Raw genomic sequence first — 18,173 nt, 5'->3', positions numbered from 1 at the left:
GTGCAGATTAGCTGGTCATCCCTGTCGCATACTGCCGCTTCTCTTCTGCCTCGTTGTCATTATTTACTATAAATTTGTATTACATGATTTTACACGTAGGTACAGTTACACCACAAATGTCACACCTACACCGTGTATTACATACATTACGCTACATAACAATTAGTTGTTAACATAAATGTTGTGAACTCTTCGCTCAGTTTGACCTGAGTACAGGATTTTTCACTGTCGTCACGGAGTTCTTCCCTCAAGCTTGCTTCTATTAACGTAAATACGAGGTTTTTTTTGCTCACTGGCAACTGGGACTTTCTCCTGTAGCAGGATAGCACACACACACCGCAGTGTGAATCTTGTGTGACTGAGTTAGGATTTATATGTATTGAAATTTTTTCCCTGGGAAAAAATTTCACCTTTTCGTGGGGCGTAATGTTACGAGTCGACTAGGGACATTGGCTTTTGTGGGAAACCGCGAACTCTAGTGGAATCCCAGTTTATCGTTCAGTTAACCGCTCACTCGGCTGGGAGTGTTTTCAAATCAATTTTTCACTGTCATAAGTGATCGTCTTTGTGTGAGACATTAGCGCTTCCACTGAGCGATTTGTTTTGGGCGTGTTTCGCTCATTCTAGCCGTTGGTGAGGCAGCCACAGTACTTGCCTCTTTCCCAAGAGTTAGTCAGTCAAGGTTTGAACCCCATGAAACCAGGTTGGGCCAGAGCATAGTGCCGCCGTTCCTGATTTCCACATAGTGATAGGCAAGAGACTTAACCCCTACACCGCGGGCATGTTTACCGATGTTTTGCGTGTGCCGCGGGGTTATTCGGGCTCCGACAGACTCTCAAAAAATATTTGCCAAAAATCAGTTATTAATCCTAGAATATTAAAATTAAATATGCTTATGGCACATACCTTCAGCTTTCTCCTGGAATGTTTGTTGAGCCTTCGTCAGTTACCATAGGACTTGTGGAGACCTCTGAAGTTGGATAACGAAGTCTCCACTTTACACTTCCCGACAACCCGTAATATGATTACCACAGCCAGATATTAACACTATAAACACTACTCTATGATTTTCAAGTAGTTTGGGATCCATACTCCAAAAAAAAATCCACTGTGAAAGCAATGAAAATTATGAGCGCATCTGACCGCCGCACTTGCGCTAGTTCGCTCTTGGTACTCTGTCATTTATTATTCATAAAACCCCTCACACTTTATATTTCTATTACTATATAACACTTATATATATCTACAGTCTTTATCCATAAGTTTCCTTCAGTAGTATTAGTTTATTGTCACTGTAGGAATTCAATTTCTTTCAGTAAAATACGTAGCATTCACTTTCTCGTCCTGTATACTAGCATTGAGAGTGAATGTCACTTTCATCTTCACTCTCATAACCCATAGTATTCAGACATGCTAGAGTGAAACTTTCAATTTCATTACTCCTAGGGTATATACTCGTATTCTTATAATACTACTCATTTACATTTCTATTTACGTTCTCTATTTTATTTATGTTATTTACATTTCTATTTTATTTACACTGTGTTATGCACTGTCACTTGAAGTAACTTATAAAACTATTTTCCATTGTTCACGTATATTTACATTCATTACTTTCACTTGCTGTTTACACATTATTTACACATTATTTACAATTCCACTTGCACTGTTTTACTCAATAGAAAGATTGTAGTCACTCTTTTATCAATTGTCAGCCCTTTACCTCTTTCCACACGAGGTTTAGTAGGGGGTAAAGGTCACAGGGCCCTTTGCATGGGGGTGAAAAAGGCCCTGAAGTCTGCAAGAGGAACAGACGTACCTCCTCTTCGGAAGATGAGAGAGAACTGATAAGGGAGGGCCGGGTGGAGGCCTACTTAGGGGATATTCAGTACTACCAACGTAGCTCTTGAAACAGCTATGTATTTCACTGAAATGATTGGCAGGAAATCTAGACAATACATTATAAATTAGGTAGTTCCAGGTGAATGTAAATATCACTTAGGCTTCTCCCTTCCCTCCTTATATGTATATTTATTATGAAAATAGATTATACGGCATATTTCAAGGGGAAAAAAACAGCGAAAATTAGCGAACGAGTGCACGTGAGGTGTTGTCAGGTGATAATTAGCCAATTCCAGGTGTATGGCACTCTCACTTACCTTATTTCTTTCTTGTATATATTATTTGGTATAAGAATAGGGCATAGGGCTTATTTCAATGGATGAAATCAGTGAAAAATTCCATGGAAGATTTACTTAGCGTAGCACGGCCGGGCAGGCGAGAGGATAGGGTAATGGAGGGGGGGTAGGGAGGGGAGTCAAGAACGGGGAGAAATGGCTATATTGTCAACAATGGATGGGAGTACAGATGAGATTAGGAGTGCTGATTAGTGTTGGACATTGGCAGTACTGACAGATGATACAAGCCCCCACTTGGAAGCCCGGGTGAATTCAAAATAACACAGAATCACAAAAGCGACGCCCCGCGGTACGATCCCTTGCTCCCAAGCGTCACGAAAGTGACGCCCCACGGTTAAGGGGTTAAGCGAGTGCAGTGTCCTTCCAGTACTGACACCCAGTCATCTGCTTAGTCCACTCTTTGACCAATATTTTCTTTTCGTTTTCCTAGACTTAAGAGTTTAGTTAAGGTGCTGTTCCCTCACATGCCGGCCGGCTGCGCCACATGTTTTCCTAGGTTTAAGAATTTAGCTTTTGAGTGAGTGAGTGAGTGCGATCTCTTTATTTGAATTCACTTTGAAATGTAACGTTAAATTTATTCCTTTGTAATCAATAAATTTAACAGTTCTTTTTCTCTGAGCTTAATGTAATGTAAACTCGTGTTTCATTTCTCCATAATTAAGCTTATTTCCCTTATAGCTCCTAGCTTGCATAAACACTTTGCTATTCATAACTGGTACTTAGGCCATTTTTGTTGTATTAAGCTTAAAATCCGTCGTGCCTTCTAGCAGTTAACGCATCAGCAAGAACCTGATATTATTAATAGTATTAGTTATTTATTGTCAGGGGTGAAGTCACTTTTTCCAGAGGCTAACAGTACTAATAAACAGCAATTGTGAGGAATTGGTCTCTGCTGTGTACTGTTGAGAAAGTTTATAAATTCTCGTTCTTAGAGAATCGGCGAAGCAAGCCAGCATAAAGTAATCATTGCTTGATTTAGCAAGACAATTCATTGTACTGCTCTTCAGTATTACTGAACATTATCATTCAATATTGTATTTATTTTAAAAACCCCGTGACAGTTTGGTTAACAGAAAATGATGAAAAGAGCACAATAAGGAAGAAATATGTACCATATAGAGACCTGAGATGGACTTGAGGGAAGGGGTTCTGAGGCTAAAGGGTGGAGAGTTAGTGCTCTCCACCACCTAGAATTAACTCCTCAAGTAGGCCTCATCTTAGAATCCCTCAATGCCATCAAAAACCACAGATTCTGCACAATGATTGTCAGCAGAAACCAGCTCAGGAGGGTGATATCAAAGTTTTTACCCCAAAAAAATGTGTGATCATGGCAGAAGTGGACATTTTCATTGAGCAGTGATGACAAAAACTGGTACTGTCAAGGGATCACTGTATTTTGAGGGACTCAAACATTTAGAACTACAGTACTTCATTCTTTATTTTATTCCCCTGTATGTTTGCGATAATTCAAGAATATGCTTAACTTTAACTTTTTATGCATGAAATAAGTTTAGGATTATCCATTATGACTGCAACAGAATCTGAAACCTTCCACATTTTTTTTTTTTTTTTTTTTTTTTTTTTTTTTTAAGTCAGTCAGAACCTTCTATTACAGTACAGTACTTGAATCGGCCAGAGCCCTGATTAATCTAACTCAATGAACTTTTTACTATACCACACTTAACATTAATCCATTCTCGTAAGCCAACAAAAGCCACACCATTAACCACACTCACCTTCCTCATTTTCTTGGCAGCAGTGAGAGGATCATAGTAGACCTTGCGCCAAAGTATCTCCTCCATGCACCGAGCCTGGGACCCTGGACAGGTTAAAATCACCCGTTCACATGCCTCCCTTAGTCGAGCACGCACACCCACACCCTGGGAGGTGAAGAGGGCACCCACACTTCCTGCTTCCCCAAGCGAGGCATTGGCACGACGCACACACTCGCTCACATGCCTGTTGTGAACACAAATCACACGGTTATGGTACATAACTAATCCACCAATCCACAATCAGCTGCCCATTTTGCATCTAGTACAGACTATCCAGTTTTGATTTTTTACAAGAATAGATTGACTGAAAAGACGAACTTTAACCATTCAAAAAACTGACTACGTCCCTCTTGAACCAGTTAAGGATGGGTCTTTTAAATATTTGTTCCATTCATAATAAGACAGACTATACTGTATTAATGAAGCTCTAAACCAGCATGAGCTTGACAATTTGTGTTTGACTGAAACTTAGTTGTATGAGTCTGATATCAATATTAATCATAGTGCTTTGCCTAAGGCACATTCTACTATAAGTATTCCCAGGCTTGCCGCTGACTATCTGTGAGGAGGCATAGCACTCATTTACTCGGCAGCACTCGCAAATGTTTCTTTCATAGACTCTGACCTAACACCATCTTCATTTGAATTTATGGAAGTATTGATGAATTTCCATCAAAAACCCATTAGAATTGCAATTGTTTAACGACCAGGTCATCCGGGCACAGAGGTTTCATGAAGTAGTTTGGGCAGTTTCTTGAAGTGTTTTCTCTTAAATCTGGAGGGCATCTTGTTTGCGGTGATTTCAGTTATTGGGTTTACAGTCTGCAGTCAAAATTATTTTCTTTAGAATTCATTGAGTTATCAACCAGAATAATTTTTTCAACCATTTCAGTGATTCAATTCAAGTCTCGGGACATGTCCTTGACTTGCTCTAGTCCCCTGTTGGTTGCAGGCCCATATCTGATGTGGAGGTTGACTCATTTGACCCCCTCATCTCCGACCATGCTCTGATCACTTTTAGTTTTGATATCCCGAAACACCCTTCCTATAAAAAAGGTCATCAAGTTCAGAAATCACAGGAACATTGACCGCCATTCGATGTGTCTTGAAATTGATCTGCATTTAAACTACAGTATTTTGAGTGTTCAAATCTTTCTTCTGATGATTTGGTTGATATATGTAACAATGACCTTAGGTCAGTTTTTGACCATTATTGTTCTGATTTCTCTTTTCAAAATGCTGCGACCTGGAGAGAGGTACTATGATGGATGATTATAGGGTTTAATTATTGCCACTTTCACAAATATCACTGATGAAGTTTGCACTGTATATGAGAGATGTCACAATTCCAGTAACTGCAAAAGTAATGTATATGTGTGTGTTGACCACTAGAGAATTCCCAATGGAAGGACTGGCACTTCTGAGAAACAGAGGTATGAGAGAGGGGGGGGTGAGTTGGGAGCGGGACAGAGAAATGGCGGGGGACAGGGCAACGTAGAGGCGATTTGTTTGTGGCCACCCCGAACGGGATTGAGGCGTCTGGCAATAGATAGATTCTCACCACCACCACCTGCTAGTCATGAGAATCAAGGTTCAAATGAAATGGAGGAATAGAAGAAGTGAAGGAGAGGAGGAAGTAGTTCATACATGGAGGGTGGAAAGGTTACAAGAGGATGAAAAAATGGCAGAATATAAGAGAGAAATGGAAGAGCAACTGGGTAAATATGGATTGGAGCAGACGGGGAATGAGGAAGGTGTGTGCAAGATATTCACAGAAGAAATCTGTGCAGCATGTGAGGTGGTGAGTGGGGTGAAGAGAAGATGAAAGGGGGTGCAAGGAACAGCATGGTGGAATGAAGAGGTGAGAGAGGCTGTGGCACAAAGGACAGCATATAGTGAGTGGATGAGAAACAGGGGTGTCAAAGAAGTTGAGAGACAGAAGAGAGAGTCACATGCAGAGCGGGAGCGAGAGGTGAAAAGATTAGTAGGAGAGAGTAAGAAGAGAGTGGTTGAGGAGTTTGGAAGGAATTTGAGAGTAAAATGGAGGGAATGTAAGAAAATGTTCTGGAAAGAGGTAAAGAGAGTTAGGGTGTCAAAGAAGTTAGTCAGGGAGTGAATGATAAAATTGGTAATTACTAGTGAAGAAGAGAGAAAAATGAGCAGGTGGAGAGAAAACTTTAATTGTTGAACATTAAGAATGAAAGTAATGCGAGTATATGTGGCTGGGAGACGGAAGGATGTGAGAAGAGAGAAAGAAATCAGTAGGATGGAAGTTGTGGAAGCAATGGAGAAAATAAAAATGGGAAGAGCCCCAGGAATTGATGAAGTGTGTGGTGAAATGCTGAAGCATGGGGGAGAGACAGTACCAGAATGGATGTGGAAGATGTGCAGATTGGCCTGGGAGGAAGGCTGAGTCCCAGAGGATTGGAAGTCAGACATAATTATTCCCCTGTACAAAGGAAAAGGTGAAAAAGAAGTGTGAGGTAATCATAAAGGCATTTGTATTCTAAGTGTAATACGAAAAGTACATGGTAGGATACTTATTGACAGAGTTCGAGAAATAACAGAAGAATTAGTTGGAGAAGAGCAGAGAGGTTTTAGGAAGGGAAGAGGTTTGGTAGATCATTCTTAGGTCTTTAGTGGAAAAGTTTCTAGAGAAGGGAATGAAGTTGTATGTGGCCTTCATGGATTTGGAGAGCGCTTATGACAGGGTGGATAGACAATGATTGTGGAAAGTCTACCTATCTCTATCTATTGCCAGACACCTTAATCCTGTAAGGGGTGGCCACAAACAAATCACCTCCATGTCACCCTGTCCCCCACTATTTCACTGCCCTGCTCCTAGCTCACACCTCCCTCTCTAATATACCTCTCCACTCCATCCCTCCATCTCATCCTTGGCCTCCCTCTCCCCCCTCTCCACCTCACTCACATACACTCTCCTTGCCGTCTCTCACTCTCCATCCTCTCCACATGGCCAAAGCACCTCCATGTGTTTCTCCTAACGCTTCCCATCACATCCACATCCACATCACAACGCTCCTTCACTTCCTCATTTGTCAGTCTCTCTCTCCATGTGACTTCAAATGCTCCTCTCAAATAACTCATTTCCACTGCTCTCACTCTTGCCTTCTGTCCCTCCAACAAAGTCCAAGCTTCATTTCCATACATTAGAGTTGGCATCACAATACTGTCATGTAATAACTTTTTCACTTCCATGCTCACTTCCCTGTTTCTTATCACTGCTTTCAACGAACCAGCAATCTTTCTTCCTTGTTATACCCTTTTAAGCACTTCATCCTCTAAACTTCCATCCTTATTCATCACACTACTATGTGACATAGCAGAGGTGTACAAAATCCTGTGTGGCTACGAGAATGCAAACAGCAGGTAGTTCTTCGAGCTGGTAGACATGGACATGTTCTTGGAGAAATTGCAACACAGCTGAAAACTTTTTAAGTCGAGGAGTAAGTGAATACTTTCTTTAATATAAGAGCAATTAACCAATGGAATAGTCTGCTAAATACCGTAGTCAATACCAGATCACGCACTCAGGAGCATATATGACTGGTATCAGACTAAGCTTGTGAGAAGAGGCTACCTTAATGAGATTGAGCTCCCTTATCACGCACTCAGGAGCATATATGACTGGTATCAGACTAAGCTTGTGAGAAGAGGCTACCTTAATGAGATTGAGCTCCCTTGCCTATGTCATCACAAAGCATGTGCCTAAACTGGTGTGCTCACCTATTACTACAGTCTATCTATCTATCTATAGCCCGATGCCCTAATCCCGCAAAGGGTGGCTGCAGACAAAACGCCTCCAAGTCGCTCTGTCACCCACCATTTGACTACCCTCCCCCCAACTCACCCCCCACTCCCTCATATACCTCTCAACTCCGTCCCTCCACCTCATCCTCGGTCTACCCCTCCCTCCACCTCACCTACATACACCCTCTTAGTCAGTCTTTCATTCTCCATTCTCTCCACATGTCCAAACCACCTCAGTGTATTTCTCCTAATCTTCTCAATCACATCCACATCCACACCACAACATTCTTTCACTTCTTCATTTATCAACCTGTCCCTCCATGTCACTCCACATGCTCCTCTCAAGTAACTCATTTCCACTGCTCTCACTCGACTTGTTCCCCTCTTGCAAGGTCCACGCCTCGCTTCCATAAGTCAGGGTAGGGATCACAATACTATCATACAGTGACTTCCTAACTTCCATACTCACCTCCCCATTTCTCATCACTGCTTTCAGTGAACCAACAACCTTCCTTCCCTGCTGTACCCTTTCACGCACTTCATTCCCCAAAGTTCCATCCTTACTCATCACACTACCCAAGTACAGTACTTGAATGCACTCACACTCTCCATATCCTCACCATCCAACCTCACTGTACATTCTGTGACTTCATTCCTCTCAAACACCACAATTTTGCTTTTGTTTATATTAACTTCCAGCTTCCTCCTCCTACACACTGTCCCAAATTCATTCACCAAACCTTGCAACTCCCATTCATCTTCACTCAACAATACTGTATCATCAGCAAACAGCAACACCGGAAGCTTCCAAATCTCACCCTAATTCATTAGAGCCACCCCAACATCCACTGCCCTACCCTGCACCTCCTTTACAACCCCATCCATGTATATATTAAACAGCCACAGAGACATCACACAACCCTGTTTCAGTCCCACAATGAGATAAAAAAATTCACTCAGCTCACCATCCACTCGCACCATAGCCCTAGCTCCTTCGTACATACTCTTCACAGCATTCAACAATTTCCCATCCACTCCATATATTCTTAATACCTTCCACATACCATGCCTATCTATTCTGTCCTAAGCTTTCTCCAAGTCCATGAAGGCAGCATACACTTTCTTTCCCTTCTCTAGATACTTCTCCACTAAACATCTTAGAACAAATATCTGATCTACACACCCTTTTCCCTTCCTAAATCCCCTTTGTTCTTCTCCAACTAGCTCCTCTGTCATATGCCTAACCCTATCAATGAGTATTCTACCATATATTTTACCAGTCACACTAAGAAGACAAATACCCCTATGGTTACCACATACTTCTCTCTCCCCTTTTCCTTTATATAAAGGAACAATTATACCTGATTTCCAGTCCTCTGGAACCCTTCCCTCTTCCCAAGCCAATCTACACAACTTCCATATCCATTCCACAACAATCTCACCTCCATACCTTAGCATTTCACCACACACTCCATCAATTCCTGGGGCCTTCCCCAACTTGATCTTCTTCATTGCTTCCACTACTTCCGTCCTACGGATCTCTTCCTCCCTCCTCTCATCTCTCCTTCTCCCAGCCATTCCCCAACCACTTATACTCGCACTGCTGTCACTCTCTACATTCAGCAAATCCTCAAAGTGCTCCTTCCATCTCCTCAATTTCTCTCTCTTCTCCACCAACAATCTATTATTCCTATCTTTCACTCCCCTACTATTTCCCCTTTCACACTGCCTTACTTTCTTTACCTCCTTCCAAAACAATTTCTTACTCTCCCTCCATTTCACACTCAGATTCCTCCCAAACTCTTCATCCACTTTCTTCTTATTCTCCTTCACCAGTCTCTTCACCTCCCTTCTCCTACTCACATATACCTCTCTCTTATCTCTCTCATCTTCTCCCCTACCTCAGCTCCCTAACCATTCACTATATGCCTTCTTCTTTTGTTCCACAGCTCATTTCACCTCATCATTCCACCATGCTGTCCCTTGCACACCCTTGTATCTCCTCCTCACTCCACAAACCACCTCACATGCTGTGCCTATCTCTTCCGTAAATATCTTACATACATCTTCCATCCCTTCCATCTGCTCTAGCTCATACCTTCCCAATCTTTCTTCCACTATGCTCTTATACTCTGCCATTTTCTCACTATCTTGCAAATTCTCCACTCTTCTCATAGGAGCTGTTTCCTCCTGTCTTCCCCTTCATCTCCTCAACCATTTTCTTTGCAGCTTCACCTTGGCCATCACTAAGTGATGGTCTGAGACTCCATTACCCCACCCTCTCCACACTCTTGCATCCAACACTTGTCTTCTCATTCGCTCATCCACACACACGTAGTCTATCATTGCCTTTCGTTCAACAAGTTCACCTCCATCCTCCTCATTACTCTCCATGTATACCGGTGGATCATCTTATGTTGAAAGTAGGTGTTGGCTATTGCCAACCCCTTACCAGCACAGATGTCCACCAAAGCACTACCATTCCCATCTACGTCAGCTGGCACACCCCACTGACCAACCACTCCATCCACTCGTACATTCCCAACTTTGCCATTCATGTCTCCAATCAAAAGCACTCTCTTGCTCCTCTCAAATTTGTCCATACATGCTTCTACTCTCGCCCAAAACTCATCTTTCACTCTTGCCACTCGGTCTTCTGTCGGAACATACACACACACACAATCGCCCATGCCTGTATACCTACTTTCATCCTCACCCATACAATCCTTGCACTCACTGTTCCATACTCTCTTATATTCTCTTTCCACTTCTTGCTTATCATCAGACACACTCCCTCTCTTGCCCTCTCATTCTCATTAACTCCTGCACATATACCTAAACCATATACCCATTCTCTCACCCTTTCACCTTTCCATTTAGTTTCAGTCAATCCACATATATCCACTCTTGCATCCTCAAGCACCTGAACAATCTCTCTCTCTTTCACTTCATCATTCACTCCTCTCACATTCCATGTTCCCACCCTCAGAATGTCCTTTGTCCGTTCCTTAGTCGTCAACGTATGGTCCGTCCCGGTCCGAGGTGCTTTATTCGCTTTTTTAGTTAGTTCTTTTTACAGGGTGGGGCACTAACCGACCACCAACCCTTTTAGTCGCCTCGTACGACAAGCAGGGATACTGGGGGAGTATTCTTGAAACCCCCCTACCCCCAAGGGGTTACTACAGTACTGTAATCAAAAACAGATTTTAAAAATCACCCTTTGGTCCCAGCTTTGGGATCTACCTCAGTTATCACTCGAAACACACATTAAACTACTACCATACATTATAACACCTGTAGCACAATCTGCTTCACTGTCGTATCGTTCTTTAGTATCATTTATAATGGCTCCCAACATGCTTGCATGAGCCAACCTCGGTCACCTAATGGCAGCTCTCCACTCTGCACTACCTCTGGCAGCCTCTATTCAGTATTCAGTTTCTTATCCCTGCAGTCACACTGTGCAACCTCATCCCAGGTCTTTTTTCGGTCTGCCTTTCACAATCCCATCCCCGACCTTCACACTTCTCACCTTCTGCATCCGACTGTCACCCACCATCCTCTCAGCATGCCCAAACCATCTCAATCTACTCTTCCACAACACAATACCAATACAGTACACTCCAGTCCCATCTTTCCTCTCAATCCTTCAATCACAATCCTAGTTCCCCCAGGCCTTGCATTCAAGGACACACTACTGTACATATATTCATACATTCATCATCTTATCCCGTGTTTCCCCGTGAGGAGCATAAGAGTCCGCGGCTAGGCAAGTTTGTCCTGACATTTACGATAAAAGTGACCAGCCTCACTCATCCCTGAGTGACATCATGTGAGCAATAAACCCCAACTACCACCTTAATTATCCACTAAACCACCAGGTGCCTAAGTCTGCTTATACGGTTACCACCCAGCGTGGTAAATGGTTTCCTGGTGTACAGGAAACCATTTGACTAGTCACTCAGTGTAGAATCATCTGTAGACAGAAGGAAGAACAAAGAGAGAAGGAAAGAAAGACGGAAGAGGACGGAAGGAAAGAAGGAAGTGAGGAAAAGGCAGTCACCCGAGAGAAGCACTATATTGAGTAAGTGGATGGCAAGCACCCCAACCTACCATCAACTAATTATTGATATTTCTGAACGTTCAGCCTACGAATATCCTCTTCCTTTACTAGCCAGGTCTCACTCTCATACAGTACTACATTCCTAACATATGCCACAAGCAAAGATCACTCTGCAAGGAGGAAGTGCCCTCTAAATGTCAGGAGAGGCAACAGCTCCCTGAACTTCCTCAAACCACTCCTTAACCTAACCACATACAGTAACATGTCCCCCAATTAATAAAACTCCTCCAAACACTCAAGAGACTCTCCAGCATTATTAATCGGTAAATATGAATGACAGTGATGCAGGGATTCAATCTGTTTTCTGAAAATCAACATTCTTAACCAAAGTATTTTTAGTACTACATACATCACAGATAATTAACATTTAATTTTCAACAAAAGTAATAGAGAACTTTGTGACATTAAACAAAGCTGCCTGAACAACACAGCAACAGCATGTTTACTGCCAACCAATCCCGCTGACAATGCACATGCGCTCCAAACATACTCAAATGTACACAATTTAATTACCATACATTTTGGTGATTGGCGAAAAAGATAACTGGATCAGATGTAAGAGGTGTAAGGCTGAGAGGATCACGAGTAGGATGGATGGACAGTGTGAAGAGAACATTAGATGCGAGAGGGATGTCTGTAGAGCAAGGAAGAGTGGCTGCGCGTGACAGGAATGATTGGAGAGAAATTGCGAATGAATAAATAGTGACGCGGCCCTGAGGGGATATTCTCCCGCATTTGGTCTGATCAGCTGATCAGGTCAGGTGCAGGTAAGGGGATGGGTCCATTACGATGTGGCAGGGGTAAACCAGCTCTGCTGCTGGGCCCTGCTGCAGATGTCACTGATTGCACTATGCAGTTGACCCTCATGTGGTGTGGTGTGGTGAGGATCCAACCCTTCTCCCCTTGGGGTTAAGATACGAGTCAATGAGTATGTGTGGATGAGTAAACTAGGGGTGTGTCTTCCTGTCTTGGCTATCTCCCTTTTTGGGGGGAAAGCAGCCTAGATACATAGACAGATAGACATTCTGGCAGATACCTACCTAGAAAAGCATGCCCCCCAGACCTCCCAATTAACAGTGGAATCCTAACTGGGTGGCTTCAACACCCAGACCTCCCAATGATTATAACCTACCTACAGGCTATCCAATCTGGATATCTCAGTAAGCCACTTTCCCATCTACCAGTGCCTAACAGTTATCATTTGGCTGACTGGGCTGTAGGCACTTACTATCATACCATGGAGCTGCTAAGATCTCATAATAAAATTCATTGCACAATATAAGAATATTTTAATACCTGTAGATCTGCAGTTATTTTCCCTTACACCACTATGCTCATGAATGTTTTGTCTAAGGATATTAATTTCCAAAAAGTAAAGCGAGATTACACTTATAAAATTCGAGCGAGAATAAGTAGAAAAATAGTTAAAAAATGTTTATAGCACTTTTTACTTAACACTGATTTCTACAGCAACTATCGAATCAATTCAAGAATAAAGTAAAAATTCTCAGAGAAAATGATCTTCATTACCATGGTCACTTCAAATTTTATGAAAAAATATGGCAGAGCTGAGGTAGAGAATTTTTTATGAAAAGATTAGCGAGCACATGGACTTGCATGTTTGGGTGGTGTGCCCTACCACCTCTCCCTCCCTTGTTGCTGTATACCGCACTCTCACCCCACCATCTCTTTCTCTCTCTCTCTCTCTCTCATAACACACAGTGGTTACAGCATTTGTAAGATCAGTCAACTGTCCCATGTACAGGTGCAAGCTGTTACTGGTCAAGTGGTGACTGAATTACCCCATGCTCACTCCTCTTGCCTTAGGTTCTGATCCTATTAATTAACGCCTGTGAAACTTTCGTTGCCTCAGAGGTTTTCTTCGCTACATCGTTGATTAGCTTGCTTTTCTCCTGATCAAAATAGTTGAATACATTGAGGACAATATTTCTGGCTTGGCTGACAAGTCGAGGTGCGCTAGCAGGCCTACCGGTGGTGTGAGTGAGAGATGCCATCCCACCCACCCCTCAAAATTATGTGAGGTAACTGACATGTGACGGTCTGACTGAGTGGATGTGGCAGTGCCTGACCTCACTGGCATGATTTTGGCGCCATTTCGTGTTGCCAAATGTTGCTCAGTGCAACTCAGCCTCAGCCGCCTGGACACCACTGTACAGTACAAGAGAGAGAGAGAGAATGGGAGAAGGGGGGAGAATGCAGTATACAGAGACAAGGAAGGGAGAGGCAGCAGGGCACACCACCCAAACATACAAGTCCATGGACTTGCAAAACTTTGCATAAAAAATTCTCTACCTCAGCTCTGCCATATTTTTCATAAAATTTGAAGTGACCATAGTAATGAAGATCATTTTCTCTCTGAGAATTCTTACTTTATTCTTCAACTGATTTAATAGTTGCTATAAAATCAATGATAAGTAAAAAGTGGTATAAGCATTTTTTTACCATTCTTCTTCTTATTCTTGCCCTAATTTTATTACTGTAGCCTCTCTTTACCTTTAGGAAATTGACTTCTATAGACAAAACATTCACAAGTACAGTGGTATAAGGGAAAATTATGTAGCTAGTACAATTAACTGCTGATCTACAGGTATTAAAATACAGTAATCTGCCCACTATCCGGATGCCCAATAACCAGACACCCCACTACCGCGACATTTTAGGCCCGGGCCTTCAAAAAAAAAAAAAAAAAAAAAAAAAAAAAAAAAAAGAAACATTTTTTTCAACTATACTTTGAACTTGGTGTGCGGGGCTGAACAGCTGTGTTTTACACGTGGCCCCTTGCTTCCCCCTCCCCAGCTACAGTACCACCTAACTACCATTATAGACGCTCACGCAATGGCTGCCGCATGTGCTTGTTTTTGTGAATAAAGAGTAAAGAAACTGCAATACCTCACCACTACACCACATGGGAATTTACAGTGTTGTGCAGTGTTAAATTAGAATTCTGAGTGCAAAGACTAAGTACAGAGTGCAAACTGGCGGTTGAAACTGGCGTGGCACAATTAAGAACAGAATGTGCAGTGTTAAACAATGATAACTGACACTGCAAAGGATTAAATGCAGCACAATTTTAGATTACTGTACATGCTTCAAGAGCATTTTCACCACTGCCAGGGCCTTAGAGGAGGCGGGATAACCTTCGTAACAGCCACGGACATGTTGTAAGTACCCTGTACACTACACTGTACTACATATTTTCCATACTCACCTCTAAAACACTGGGTGGTAACCATATAACCAAACCATACGTGCTCCCTACATGTCAAGTGGGTTGGTGGAGAGTTAGTGCCCCTCCCTGTGAAACAAATAACTCAGAGTCAAATGGCCACCCCATACGGGATTATGGCATCTGGCAATAGATAGATAGATAGATACAGACCTCTAAATCCTCATTCTCTGGTTCCTTTTCATTTATTTCATGTTTTCTTTCCCTTATTTATGTGAATAGGGCCTTAAATAGGTGCCATGCATGTCCAGTAGAATTATGCAGGTGGTTTTCTGAGTTAGGTTGGGTTAGGGTCCACAAGTACGAAATTCAGAAAGCAGGGGCCCTGTATCCGGACGAACCCACTTTCCAGACATGCCTTTGGCAATAGTACATCAGATATTGGGAAGATTACTATATTCTCATATCACAGGAATCGCAATGAATATTATTAGGAGATCTTGGCAGCTCCGTGGTAAGACAGTGATAGCCTACAGCCCAGCCAGCCATATGATGTTAGGTGCTGGGGGAAGGGGGCACGGCTTACAGAGATATCCAGATTGGATAGCCTACAGTGTGCAAACTAAAATGTGTATTGCATAAAATTTGGAACAAAATAGTATCGTGCGTTATAAGCGTTCGTTAACCCCTAGATGATGGAATTATTTTGGCGCGGCTGCCCTCTCCCTACAGGCTATTTCCCAAAATAGCCTTTCTGCAACCTTCATATCTGGGAAAGTACAGTACAGCAGTTACAGAAACAAATTAAAGACCATATTACTCACCAACTCTTCTTGTGAAAGAAAGCATCCTCAGGTCTACATGTGGTCGCATCGATGAGTATAGATATGAAGAAGATGAGTAATTTTTGGCACTTTAAGCAGGATGTCTCTGTGCCTGTGTGCGCGGCCCAGACTTTGGTTTAGCTCTCAACGTGATAACTTCTCCACTGCTAGATAAGCTACAAACACTGGTGTCCAAAGCACACCCTATGGTACTATCAGTGTGCCCTTTCCTAGAATCCTTGGGCAGAGGCTTGGCAGGGGTGGATGAGGCAAGAGGTCTGCGTACGGCGGGAACAGAATCGGACGAGGAAGTTTCAGAAAACATCATTCAACACCTGGCTAAGTTGCAGAGAAGACTAAGGTATGCTTGTGTCAAGTGGAAGGCATCTCTCCTAACCCTTCGGTAACAAGATCAAATGGCGGGCTATTCAAACTGTGGTGGGATTGCATTTGCGGTTCCTACTGACACCCGGCAGTCTCCAACCACCCATTTAATGTCGGTCCATACCGACATCTGGTCCTTAGGGATTAATTGTGGTGCAACTGCCACGCAACCATGCAATGGCGAAGGTAGGTGAAATCATTAAGCAAATCTTTATATACATCAAACAGGATTTATCCATTAAAATATAACTGATACATGTTAGTAAACGGCGCTCAACAATTAAACTGAATCACTTCATGTTCTGTAAACTATAGGATACACACAGCATTATGCACGATATGGAACCCCCTATTTATGATTTTAAAAAATAACATAAAAAACCCACTATATTGTATACATTAATAAACAAAAATTACAAAGGATCCTGTCAACACTTCATTCCACTAGGAAATATGGAAATAAAGTACTATACCCCGTCACTGTTGAATGATCAATCCTTTCACACCTGGCAACCTCTTGATGCTGTCTCCAACATAGGGCAAACACAAAATCAGCATTATTTCACAGGCTACCTCTAATACCACTACATCTCTTTTGCTCTCCTTATCACAAACTCTGCACAAGATGGAGGTACAGTACAGTACTTCCCATACCCTTGTGGCAAACTGCACATAGCCACACTCCTGCTGTGGCAGTACCATACCACCACCAGCTAGATTTCATCACTTTTGTTTTATCTGCATTTACTCTCTAACCCTTGTGCTCCAATCCGTCTCCCTAGTTCCTAAACCTTTCCCACTGCCCAGCTACCTTTCATTCTCTGCAATCAGCATCAAGTTATTTGCATACGTCTCCCACGAGGGTCAATTTTTAAAGCAACATATGAGCTTCAAGCACCATGAAAAACAATAAGGGGTCAAGTCTGACCCTAATGCATGCCAACAATCATACAGAACTCATCACTCAAAAATCCATTCATTTTAATCCACATACACAGCCATAACCACTCTAACCAGTCACTCCTCAATCCGAATCTTTCTTACTGCCCACTTTACCACCACTCTACGGATTCTGTCAGACCTTCTCCAGCTTAACAAAAATAACTTACAGCTCCCATTTCTTTCTTATATAATTTTCCTGAGGCTGCTGGATGATGAATAATGGATCAGTGATCCCTCTGCCTAGCATAAACCCAAACTGGATCTTGTCAATATTCACTCTTTCCCATACCATACCTTCTAGGACTCTCCACTACTGTACCTTCATTATCTGGTGCAAATATTTATTTGTCTCTACAATTTCCTCTTTCCAGGGCATCACCCTTCCCCTCATACATGTTTACAATCACACTCATCAGTCACTCATCTGGGACAACACACTCATACATCATTGAATTTATCGTCCATAACTAAACCAATATCTATATCTATAACTCCTGAAGCCTTCAACATTTCAGCAGTCAACCCAGACACACCTGCTTCCTTCCCCAGCTGTATCCTGCCTAATGTCCTGCTCATAGTAGCTGCACCAATCAAAGGCCATGGCCAAACACTACGTCTGCTCACTCTAAAAGTTCCCTATTCCAGTCAAACTCCTCATTCAGCAACCGTTACAATGCTATCTCCTGGTATCTTTAATATCCTTACTGTTCACCACTACCGCTTCTTTAACATTCTTCACACATTGCTCACCTCTGATGTCCCTGTTTTCCCTCTTCGTTCAAACTTTTTCACAAACTGCTCACCTATGATGTCCCTGTTTTCTCTCTTCATCTTATCTGCTCTCTTAAATACCACCTTCTTCCTTTCAGCACTATTTAGATTATCCAGTAAAGTCTCTGAGACTCAAATTTTACTCAGTATACCTCCTTTCTAGACCTATGATTGGCAGCCAGGTATTCTACTCAGTTA

At 42.4% G+C, this 18,173-nt stretch overlaps 1 protein-coding gene across 1 annotated transcript in view; it reads right to left on the bottom strand.

Moving 5' to 3' along the window:
- Positions 1-18,173, bottom strand: part of Smg5 (Smg5 nonsense mediated mRNA decay factor) — a 179,230-nt gene that overhangs the window by 150,487 nt on the left and 10,570 nt on the right. Inside the window, exon 2 of the mRNA XM_080277945.1 lies at positions 3,935-4,157. Within this exon, the coding sequence (XP_080134071.1) occupies positions 3,935-4,157 (223 nt within the window). The remainder of the gene's footprint in view (positions 1-3,934; positions 4,158-18,173) is intronic.

The sequence above is a fragment of the Coenobita brevimanus genome, chromosome 71 (genome assembly GCF_032717465.1).
Source record: "Coenobita brevimanus isolate Jiangsu-jjx chromosome 71, ASM3271746v2, whole genome shotgun sequence".
Lineage (NCBI taxonomy): Eukaryota > Metazoa > Arthropoda > Malacostraca > Decapoda > Coenobitidae > Coenobita > Coenobita brevimanus.
This window is presented reverse-complemented; position numbering and strand designations above follow the sequence as displayed.